This window comes from Perna viridis, chromosome 1, assembly GCF_037379345.1.
Source record: "Perna viridis isolate PV_CMFRI_1.1 ecotype Kerala chromosome 1, ASM3737934v1, whole genome shotgun sequence".
Taxonomy (NCBI): Eukaryota; Metazoa; Mollusca; class Bivalvia; order Mytilida; family Mytilidae; genus Perna; species Perna viridis.
In genome coordinates this window covers 6,367,607-6,380,382 of record NC_142445.1, presented here as the reverse complement: position 1 = coordinate 6,380,382, position 12,776 = coordinate 6,367,607, and the positions used below count along the sequence as shown (strand labels likewise).

At 34.4% G+C, this 12,776-nt stretch overlaps 1 protein-coding gene across 3 annotated transcripts in view; it reads left to right on the top strand.

Annotated features, from left to right (window-relative positions):
- The window catches only part of LOC148627006 (uncharacterized), a 30,481-nt gene that overhangs the window by 14,546 nt on the left and 3,159 nt on the right, over positions 1 to 12,776 (top strand). For all 3 annotated transcript variants that reach the window (XM_088565451.1, XM_088565442.1, XM_088565460.1), the window contains exons 2-7: positions 1,851 to 2,015; positions 3,559 to 3,681; positions 6,197 to 6,426; positions 7,898 to 8,077; positions 11,507 to 11,710; positions 11,859 to 11,970. In XM_088565451.1, the coding sequence (XP_088421577.1) occupies positions 1,904 to 2,015; positions 3,559 to 3,681; positions 6,197 to 6,426; positions 7,898 to 8,077; positions 11,507 to 11,710; positions 11,859 to 11,970 (961 nt within the window). In that variant the 5' untranslated portion in view covers positions 1,851 to 1,903. The remainder of the gene's footprint in view (positions 1 to 1,850; positions 2,016 to 3,558; positions 3,682 to 6,196; positions 6,427 to 7,897; positions 8,078 to 11,506; positions 11,711 to 11,858; positions 11,971 to 12,776) is intronic.

The window sequence follows — 12,776 nt, the reverse complement described above, 5'->3', positions numbered from 1 at the left end:
CTTGCTGGACATTTGTTTATATATTGAACCTATTTTGAACGCTAGTATAACAAAATTTGTTATACTAGCGTTCAAAGTAGGTTCAATATAATCCATTAACCAGTGTTCTCGTGTAACTGTATCTCCTTATATGGACATTAACTCGATTGATTAGTTGTTTTGAGTTCTTCAAAAGCGACAGGGAATCAGGGCAGTGTTTTCTTAATTAACAAACTAGTATAAACGGTAATTTGTAGAGGAAAATACTAGTACTTTTAAAGTCCTATGTAGTCCGAATGCACAAAGAACAGTTTGGTAGGTGACTGTTTTCGTGGTATTTCATGTAACGCCATAAATCCAAATGGCCAGGAAAACACGTTTTACGTTGACAGAAGACGTCAAAAAAAAAAAATTCATTGATTCAAACTACATGAATGAACCAAGCTGCAATCATTTGGATCAGCAAACAAAGGGATTTAGGGATTGGACCACTCTAAAATTATGATATTGCATTTTCTCGTAAAATCTCAATTGACGTTTTGTACTTATTATCAAAATGCCATTTAATAACATACATATGGCTTTAAGTAAACAGCAATGTAATTAACCTTTAAAGTATAAATATCAACAAAATTAGACAAAATAGTTTCGGACAAGTAAATATGAAAATAAGTTTTACACAATAACAAATATGTTGTCACTTATCATAACTATAAATATTAATGGTCTCATTTCCAAACAAAGCATCTGAATTAATTGAAAATTTGAATCCAAGACACTTTGAAGTATTCGTTTGTATATCTGTAGGTGTTTTTGTCAATTGCATTACTTGTACTGATCGCTGTTGTAAGTTCGACGCAATTTATGGTAATATCACCTGCCTCATTCATGACGAATGTGTACATGCTACTGTGCCCATGCATGTTCAATAACCGCAACATAAAACTTACTTTCAAATCCGGTATTTTCAAATATTCAAAAATACATGTATCAAGTATAACTTTATGATAAATACTGAATATTACATGTACATCTGTATCATATGCCATATCATCCCGAGACTCCTTTATTACTTTGGCCGGTGACCCTTTGGGTGGTATTGGTAAAGGGTTGATACGGCATGATGTGTCATATTCGTTATATAATGTACTTTAACTATTCTTCAAATGTGTTCCAAGTAGGTTTGCGATATATAGGGTATGCGATATAGGTCTCGGGTGTGATACAAGTTATATGATATAGGGTAAGAAATAATATCAGGTTTTATCTTAGTTTTTGTAATCATTGATTTGCTTTTAATGATCTGTATCAAGACTGCCTCAAGTGTGGATACATAAGTAGCCAGTCTCTGTATATATTCGTTAGTTATTTTGGAAAAAAAATCATTTCCCTGAAGTCTAGACTGTTTATCTGATTAGGTACAGTCCATTTATCAGAGTGCAACACATGACAATTTTCTCATCTCGCCCCTAGCATGAGATTAACTGCGAGCACTCGCTCTGTAGTAAATTTATCAATAAAATTACAGAACCAATATATAACCTTCTCTAAAGACATGCACTTACTACTCTGTTAAAGAAGCATCAGTAAAGAAGCAGTGATTTGGAAGTAGTATTCATTAATTAACGGTAATGACAACTGCAATCATACTGAGTTAACGAAGGCATTTTAACGGTTATATAGAGCAATGGGATGCAGTTTTGCCGTATTAGACATTTCAAACAAGAAGTCATCTGTATTCACATATTATTTTCTCATAAAATGGAGTATATTATACATGAAGTTATTTTAAGTTTACGGCTGACGAGTAAGTTCACGTTAAGAGCTGTAGAGAGATTAAAAAATACATAGCATTTACTCTTTTTTTTTAGATGTAAAATTGTCTCCAGTTAAGACATTAGGACTATGAAATGGGTGATATAGCATGGATTATATAAAACAATTTGAGATAGAATTAGATAAGGACGTTTACTATGCTGGGGAAACACTCTCAGGATGTGTCCTTGTCAAAAACACGGAAAATGTCAAAGTTCAAGGTAAGTACTATCATCGATATATGTGGTAGATGTAAGCCATCCAGAACTGGGCATGGTTAGCCATTCAAAAATGGGTGCGATATATATGGTAGATTACGTCATTCAGAACTGGGTGTCTGATGAAGCTAACGGTGTATACGTTGCACTATAAATCTTAAATTATTAAGATTTCTAGTATGATTGTGTGTATGCTTTACAGATACGTCCATTCTAGTTGGCTATAATAATTACTAATGTAAAATTGTTTTATGTTAAACTTTTACGTCCGACTTTATTTTTTGGTTCATGTGAATTTTGTAACGTCAATGTGTATGTAGATCGTCTCTGTTTTTAGTCACGTGCTTGAGTATCGTTCTTTCTATGGTGTATTTTTTGTAGAAGCGGTATTTTCTTGCCTATCATGAAAAAAATGCCATTCGGAGTAAATGGAAATTGATAAAAAATTGTTACTATAGCAGCAATTTCCATATCAAACCATATCAGCATTGTTTCTTTTTTTTTTGACGCAATGCATATGAAATATCCAATTTTATGCTAATGATTTCCGGTAAAGTTAACTTTCCTTGACCACCAATTAGAGAAACCGTTAATTTACAAGCAGTAAATTTTCGTGTTTCTGAGAAATAAGAATAGTTTATTTTATCCCCAATTCCTTTAACACGCAATTTAGCATTATATAGTACATGATAGTGGCAGCTGTTTTTTTTTTCTGAGTAATACAGGATTATGACAAAGCAGAACTGTAGCACATCACCTATTAATTCGTTTTGTTGAATATCTACATTGTATCACCTACATAATTACCTTCCTGTAGATGTAAATACCTACTCCATCACCTTCCATTAACCATTGTATATAAGAATCACTTGGGAAATCGGCTAGTTTTGTGGATTGTCTACGGCTAAAAATAATAGATATACCGAACTACTCAACACAATCACGAACATAAACACACGGCACAATGGCTATTTATTGATAACATCACTCCGTCTTATTTGTTCATATTTTAAGTATGTTTTTATTCTGTGTTTTGCTTTATTTCAAACACCGATGAAAACTGATTTATTCAACGTGTCATAGTTTTCCTTTCCTCTTTCGTCTACCCCGGACTTGACTTTATGAGCAACTCAACGGGTGTTTCTAGAAAAGCAGAGGACGCTTACCCTACCGGTGCACCTGGTCCATGCTCCCAGTTTTTAGTGGAGTCCGAGTTGCTCATTTGCTTTTGTTACTTTGTATGTATGATTTTAGTTACTTCATGCTCTTTGTTGTGTATGTCTGTTTTCCATGTCTGGTCTTTGTCCCTGGATTACATTCTTTTGATTATCGCTATAACCTTGGTTCTCTTGATTACTCTTTGATTGTCACGCCCTTTGTCATATCTACACGGAGGATAAAACAGGCTGAAAACAAGATAAACATGTGTAAGCTTACTGTTAAACAGACAAACACACTGGAACAAATAAAAACCATCAAATTTAAAATTACTGTTTTTTTTCGATTAATTTTACTTAAGCTAGAAATCTATATTTGTTATTTGTAGGAATAAGGTTGGTACTTCGAGGAAAGGCCCACGTGGAATGGAGAATTACTAAAGCTGGAGAACGGAGGACAGTCAGGGATGATGAGTATTACATTGATGACAAAAAGGTCATCTGGGGAAAAGGTAATGTCTGTTCCGTGTCGTCGCTTGCTTGGTACATGTATTGTTTTAGGACATTTCGCCATTCCAATAGACCCGGTTGTGTGCTAGACCGACATATTGAGATGGCTTTTTGTTACGAAGAAGTAACAACACAGAGTTCTTGACTTGTACGTTATACCACTAAGGTATACCATTTTGATGCCGGGCTAATCATACGTCATTTTATCGATCAAACGCTTTTAGTGGAGAAGGTTTTTTTGGTATGATTCTTGACAACCTCTCTCAAGCTATTTCATGACCACTGGGTCGGTAACAAAGCGTTGGTGCTGGTAATCTCGAATTCTCGAACAGATTTAAATGAGATTGGCGATCAATAGTGGTATAAATACGAGTATTTATCGATCAAATTCTCTTTGGATTGAAAAAAAAAGATAAATAAATATCGTGTTTGATTATTGGATTCTACTAGAAAGAGGCAATATGACAACTTTGAATTATTCATAAATTCATCATTTAAGACTATCTAAATAAGATAAGAGTCATTCATTTTATAAAATATAATCAAGTACTGGGGACTTCTTTACCACTTACTATTCAATTAAAATCAAAAGCTTTTTTCTCTCACAATTTCCATGTATGGACTGTCAGCTGTCCTAAAGTGTTACCAGAACCAGCGTGACCGAGATTGTAACTCAATGTTAAGTATAGATATTACCTTGATACATTCTGTTTACTAAGTTATTGTCACTAAGTAAACGTCAATCATTACTTGCATTAAGTACAGAAAGGCAAACTCTAGTTACTTTTAATACTGACATCGTCAATTTAGTACCATTTTATCTGATAATAATTTGATTAACAAGCCATTTGGTTGCTTGATTTTAACTTTTTGAGCAAATCAGGTTCATATTGTACCTACTGTACGTCTTTGTTGTCCAAGTCATATTGTATCTACTGTACGTCCTTGTTGTCCAGTCATATTGTACCTACCGTACGTCCTTGTTGTCTAGTCATATTGTACCTAACGTACGTCTTTGTTGTCCAGTCATATTGTACCTACTGTACGTCCTTGTTTTTCCAGTCATATTGTTCGTACTGTATGTCCTTGTCCAGTCATATTGCACCTACTGTACGTCCTTACTGTCCAGTAATATTGTACCTACTGTACGTCCTTGTTGTCCAATCATATTGTTCTTACTGTACGTTCTTGTTGTCCAATCATATTTTACCTATTTTACATCCTTGTTGTCCAGTCATATTGTACCCACCGTACGTCCTTGTTGTCCAGTCATATTGTTCTTATTGTACGTCTTTGTTGTCCAATCATATTGTACCTATTGTAGAATGTTACTGTTAATAGATTCTTTTAAAATTAGAACAAAACAATTCTGATTTTCATTCGTACATGGATCAAACGTCATTATTATGGCACAGACCATTGTAACGACAAACTGACACTGGCAGTTGTACACAGTGCCTATGTTTCACAACTGATTTAGTCGGATCTTTATACACAAACAACGATCAAATCATCCATAGAAATAGGAGGACATCTGGAAAGTCGGGAGCGCCATGGAATAGGGACATTACAATTTGAGTACAGAAGTTACTACATTGAGCGTTTGAGCTTTAAGAAGTACTTCTGTCTCTGTTCAGCCTAGGTTGTCACAGTGGTAGCGATTAGAGATAATTATAAATAGCCCCCTTTTCATCAGCAATTGGTTATTTTTGTGTAACCTAGACTCCCCTGACCATTGCACGATGATAACTGTGTATAGTAGTTCTTTTGCTCAACCACGCCTTCTTTTCCACAAATGCAAGTCATATCTCCAAATTTATACAGAAAAAAAAAAACAAGCCAGACCCTGGGAGATGCCTTTGTTTTGTTAACGAAAAAAATGTTCAGTTGTCCGAAAGCTTATTGACCGTTCTGCTTTGTCATTAACTTGTATATACGGCCACTAACTTGGATATAATTACTTATATACAATCCTGAGTGACTAGAACAGGAGTTTTACAACTATATATGGATATAGATATTCCAATCCTGGTCGTAAAGACTCGCCCGACCAATGCTCGATAATTTTTGTAAAGTTTTTGCAAATTTATAATGATGTTTTTAATTTCTCCACTAACATTTCGTTAACTGAAAGTGGTCAATAGTTCCACCAATCTTAAAGAGAAGAAACAGTCCGGAAGGGGATGTGTCATTAGTGGCAAAATCGTTTACAGCCACAGAAAATTCCAAAAATCGGAGCACCACTTAAACAGTGATCGATAATAAAAATAACCTCGAAGGCGGTATCATTAGAAACTTTAAAATACATTGTAGTTTGTCTATTACAATATTTACTTTACTGATAAATAAGCTAAGTGTTGAAGAGATGGATTAATCACATTTGAGATTTTCGAAACGCTAAAATCGAGCTTGTAGAAACAGATATGACCTAAACCTGTTTACGCTCTTCTAAAGCTTTTACATATTGGAACTCACACTGATATATCTTGGTTTAATTTTTGTTCCTTTTTCATTCAGACAAACATGAAGAAGGCGGAATTCCTATCATGCCCAGAGGAAACCACAGATACAACTTCCAGTTTAAACTGCCGGAAAGTGCCCTGCCAGCCTCGTTTGAGAGTAAAATAGGAACTATCAGATATTATATTCGTATGACCATGGATATTCCTTATTCTTCGTCACCCCAAGGCATCAAATACTTTACCATCGTTGGTCCTCACATTGATTGCATGGATGACAAATATCTGGTAAATATTAGTACATGTATATATTTTACTGTACAATTCGAAAAATTGCAGTGAAACAGATGAAATAAAGTATTTTCTAAAGTCGTTTAATAAACGCCTCGTTTATACATACATATAATTTTGATTAGAACCAAATGATAATTGAAATCTGGAAATGCGTTTACAAATAGTAAATATTCTCATGCGAATTAAACTTATATTATTAAATATTATTACGCATAAATGATTCATTTTCGAGAATTCGCATTCGAAATGAAAATTGGAATCGTGTGGAAGCAATATATCCAATCCAAATGCGAGTTCGGTGTGAACGAGACATCTAAGATAGAAAGTAGAAAGATAGGGTTCATTGTAAAGTTTATGATTTACATCGTCCTGACACATCTAAATAGAAAGTAGAAAGATAGGGTTCATTGTAGGACATCATCCTGATACATCTAAATTATGAATTAGTTGTTGACTAGAAAAGTGTTTACTTCCTACAGTCGTAGACCATATTTAGGATGTTTCTCTTTGTTTCATTACAATTTAACAAAATATCCTAGCTTTATTTTTTATTCTTCTATTTTGCTTATTCTGGACAGTACATACTCCACAAGGCCTACACGTGCACAAGTCTAGCTGAATATGTAAACTTGTTCGAGTGTCGTTTAATATATTACGAGATTTTGATGGCCAATTATTGTTAACGCATCTTTTGATTGTCGCTATACAAAATGTTTAAATATATACCACAGTAATATACATCCACTTTCAAGGCGGTATGTAATCATTACACCTAATAAGCAGTCGCCATTTGTAAGAATGACCGCGGATTTCAAATTAAATTTACGATCAATAACCATATATTTCATTACACTCGAATTACTGCAAGGCTTAAACATTGGTTGTAACATGCTTTCGTTAACAAATCAATATGCATTCCATTTAAAATTCATATTTATTCAATAATGCCTTGCTTATGTTGTAATACGGTATATCCATTAATGATGTACTAATTTTTCTCTACTATTCATATTGATTATTAAATGAAATAAGTTCAAAGTTTACTATAGTGTGAGGGGTCACTGTTTGTTTAAAGAGTGTGAAAATTTAAAAATTTGAAAGTTGTGTATGTCTGTTTTCCATGTCTGGCCTTTGTCCTTGGATTACATTCTTTTGATTACTGCTATAAACCTTGGTTCCCTTGATTACTCTTTAACAAAATTAACATCATATCAAAATTTCTTTTATGATAAAATGTCGTTTCCATTTTGTCATTTAGGTCTTAAATAGACAGGTGCATCTCTCTACACTGATATTCGTGTTCATTGTCTTTTGTCATACTAATGAGTTGAATAGGGAATTTAAATTTCAGGGAAATCCTCTGTACGTTTTGCGCTCCCCCCCCAAAAAAAATTGAATTTTATTTTGGCCGATTCTTTTCTCGGGAAAATGATAACAATTGTCAGAAGATTACGTTTGCTTGTAGACCCCAGTAAGAGCTAGTGACAAGAGGAATTCGTGTTGTCTGTGCTGCAGTCGTGGACCTGTTAGTCTCCAGGCTGACCTAGAGAGAAGTGCTTACTGTTGTGGAGAAAATCTACGATTAAAGGCCACCATACAAAATGGAAGTTCACAGGATGTATGGTTATTTCTGAAACTTGTTCAGGTAACATACAGCGTCAGTATTTTCTGTTAGCAGCGCGTGTGCGGTTATGTACGTATACATAGGATGTGTATATAGCCAGTTTCTCAAATGATTGCTTTTGAAAATGTATACGTCGCCATATATGCTTACTCTACAACTATGTATTCTAACATATTTTATCTTGGGTACTGCTCTTTTTCACTTCAATTATGAACTCTAAACTTTTCCTTGTCCCTGATGAGGAATCGGAAATCAATTCCAACCAGGTGCAATTAATTGTGAAAATGCACACACAATGCGGTGATGGTAACAGATGTGGTCGTGAATCCATGTACGTTTGGGATGAACATGATTATCTGATAAATCACTCAAATGATTAATGTAGCATGCCTGTGAATGGAGTGAATGTTACATAATACTACTGTCGATAGAAAAAAAAACTACCCAATTACTATGGGACATTCGGAGCAGATAACCGTGTATATCCATATGGTTTCAATCTAATTAACTTCCTGGTTGGTTGAATATAATTGACTTTGGCAGTTCATTCACTGAACTGAGTAACAATAAATGAGTTAAAATAGATAAATATTATACCCATTGTCTTAAGAATACAAACATGACCTATTACCAACACTCCACACAAGGAATCAGTGGATATGTCGATACTGAGACGTACTATAATTGGGATATAACTCTAGATGTTATTGCAGCTATATAAGCCATTCCTATATTATTAATTACTCTCAATTGATTTGTTGGTTGTCGCAGGAGATTTGCTTGAAATATCAGTAACCATTGCCTCGAATTCCATAGTAAAATCCCTCGAACTTCACTGTAACGTCTGACTAATCAAGAAATATCTTACACATGGATAAAAATTTCAATTAATCGACGAGACATTTTTGTCTCTTGTGATTTATAGAGATACAATATTTTGGAAACTGACCAAACGTTGCTTATTTCGGCTGTTTCTGAGGAAGTTAGCTTGTCTGTTTGTTTTGTTTTGTTTTGTTTTGTCTTGTTTCTTTTTGTTTAGAGTTTTATATTTACTGTGTTTTGTTTCGGTTACTTTACAAGTCGTTATAGACGATTTCTTCATTGTCACGTTTATAGCTGTTACATTGTTGTTTAGTCGGTGGGAGATATGTCAATTGTCTGACAGCATCACTTTCATTTGTCTGGCATTATCACTAACAATAGACTATTTGTCAGGCATCATCGCTATGAATAGTTTGGCATTATCACTATATATGGTCTGGCATCATCACTATCAACAGGCTGGCATCATCACTTTTTTCACTATCAATGTAGTTCTGTTGGAGGTCTGGCATTATCACTGTCGTATATAGATTCAAACGCGCTTTGGAAGTGATCGTATATCATGGTGCAAGTAAAAATGTTACTATCGAAAAACGGAAATGGCTGAGTAGTTCCAATTGGAACTTTTTCTGCATGGGAAGTTCCGAAAGACCTAATCAGGCTTTCAATGCTTCTCTAAGCTATGACTATGACTTTATTTTGCATTAAATACGTCATGAATAGCTAGTCCTCTGTTCATAATTCTGTGGAGGTTTGACATTATCAGTCAAATTACTGCTTTGTGAGGGGTATATTAAAATCATTCCCGTTGGCTGCTTTCCGTTTTACAGGGTTGTCATTATAAACAGTTATTATTAAGGGTTTGCATGGCTGGTCAGGTATTATCAGTACTGGTACTTGTTTCATATGTCTCTGTGAGCAGTCTGACATTTCCAGTGTCATTAGTTGTTTTATATGCTTCAGTGGGCAGTCTGACACTATCACTATCAAAAGTTGTTATACATGTTTATGTAAGTAATCTGGCACTTTCACTGCCATGAGCTGTTTCATAAGTCGGGCACTATCTATACCAATATGGTTTTTATGCTTTGAAGGAGCCGGGCACTATCACTATCATAAGTTGTTTTACATGTCTATGTGGGCAATCTGGCACAATCATTATCAATATTGTTTTACTGACATGTCTATGTGGGCAGTCTTTCATTTTCACTATCATTAGTTGTTTTCTATGTCTCTAAGGGTAGTCGGACACTCACTGTCAATAGTTGTTTAAACTAGTAGCAATTTGGCATGGTTTGTGTTTGGTCTGGTAATGCCGCTATAAGACCTTTTATTCTGCTCGGGTTTCTATTTGACTACCTAGAATTACAGGGACGAGTTTCTGGACTGTTTACATACAAAGCATTATTTATTCTTGAGCATTTGATGTTTGTTTGAACTCGAAGCCATATAACAGTTAAGAAGTAGGCTTAGTAACTGTCAATTATTGAAACTATTGAAAAAAGGCTGTAGACAACTTAAAACGAGTCCTACAGAATTAAGAACAAATGTTGAGCTTGCATGTTTTATTCAACAAAATCGTATTTCGTAGAACCTACGAGTGTCTTAGTTAATTTTGCAGTAAACGATCGGTGTTATGGGAGATTTAACAGGTTTAAAGAGGCAGCCCTTGGTAACTTGATTTTTAAGTGTTCTGTAATCAATACATAGTGGAAGAGCAACTGCTTACTTTATTCACCACATTACATCCACATCAGGGAATTAAGAGATTATTTCAGCTATAAATGGCAGAACTTTTCCTGTTCAATACATCACTAAGCAAATAATTCTGTTCGTAATGGAAACTACCACGACCTTTTACGACTGTAAATAAAAACAGCAGGGTTGATTAGGGTAATAGTACTGAAGATTTATAACAGCACCTAGAGACTTATATTTATATGTTATCTGGACATATCAACAGAAATCTAGAAAGTAAATTGGGAAATGAGTATCACAGTTTCAAAGGCTATCTTAAATTGGGTTTTTATTTATATTCATCGTGATCTGCTTGTGAATTACATAACATTAAATTGGAATTTAAAAAGATTCTTAAGGTCACTCAAATTGTACGTACATCTCTTTGATGAACCTCTTCTTTGGCAATACAATATCAAAATTATAGTTTAAATATTTTGCAGAAAGTGTGGCACAAAGCCAAGAGGCACACACATACAAACACACACACACGCACACTAAAAAGTTGAAAGTACTACAACAGTTTGTTGTACTGTAAAATATTTGAACACCCACCCTAACCACACACACACGCACACACCAAAAAAAACATTTTGACGAAAAGTTATGGCATATGACGTCCATGTGTTATACTATGAAAGATAATTAAATGATAATACACATAGAATAAAGCCTAAAATGTTGGAAATATATTTTGTAGATATTTTTTATGGGAATTCGGTGAAAAAAAACAGGTTAACCAAATATGGTAAATTTTATGGTTGCAATTGAAGTCGGCTGAAAAATGTTACAAGGCTGTGACATTTCATCGAAATGTACCTGTCTTGATATTATAGATGTGCGTTTAAATAGCAAATTAATAATCAATGAACGGTATTTTTATATTTTCAGCATGTAGATTTTTTCATCAACAAAGGTGTTCTTGGTCTGAGCAAGGCGGTGTCTCACAGAGTATGGGAGTATAAAGGAGATACTGTTTCTCCAGATCACTCTGAAAAGTTTGACAACCTAAACAATATTCTGCAGGTGCCTGTTATGCCTCCGACCATCTTGCTAGAAGTCTGTAGTGTCATACAAATATCATATGAATTACAGGTAATCAGCTTATATATAAGTCTTTGGATACCGTGATTAAGTTGCCCTTGTGTTTTTTTTTTCTCTTTGAGGTTTTGTCGCTTTTTACTTTTACAATCTCAATATTTTATTTTTCACTTTTCATTCTTATAAGTATATCTGCTTTCAGGTTTGTCTGATAATGGAAGACAAGGGCCAAGTTCTGGAGATAGATTTCCCGATCACAGTGGCTACATCTCCATACAGAGTTACAAATGCCCCATTCCCGATACTACAATATGGTAATACAGTAGTATAACTTGTCACTTGTTTTGTTCACTGTAAAACGTTATGTTGTAAGATTTTAATTATGGTACTGGAAAAAAAAGAAAAGACAAAGACAAAGACAAAGACAAAAAGACAGACAGACAGACAGACAGTCGGTGATTTATCATATCATGATTCATACTGTTATTATGATTTTTTTGTCTTCTTATGTTGACAGCTGAAAGGACAAAATGTTCCACCCTTTTCAGCAACCTTCCGCGACGTTTAGACTATTTCGTGTGTATTGGTGTTTCAAACGGTGATACTGCCATCTTTTAACGCCTTCTATGTTGGAAAACTTCCTCATAAGTACTCAAGAGTGGTAAAACGCTTCATAAAAAAATTACGCTTTGGTTCAGATATATTTATGGGACAACCAGCCGATCCATATGGCACTCGGCATCATTAAATATTGGATCAATGCTGTAAATATTTCTCCTGTTAAGCAGCAAGTAGCTAGAGGCCGGTGACACACTAGAAGTACCACAGGTGCTCTATGCCTTGTGTGTCTACTGGTACCATCAAATGCAAATTCCCTCGATTTATTGCAGTGCAATTATAAGTGCATGTTTTCAAAGTGTTGAAAGTGTTATAAATTTGTTTCAAAAGACATAGTTTTTGCATGACGACAAAAAGGAGACATAGTAATTATCGGAAGCAATTGCATAAAACACATTACTTGTGATAGTGATGTATGATAATTTCTAAAACTCATTAGATAAAGCAAGATATACTTTTATTCCAAGCACATTGCATTAGGTATATTTTAAAATACATTTGC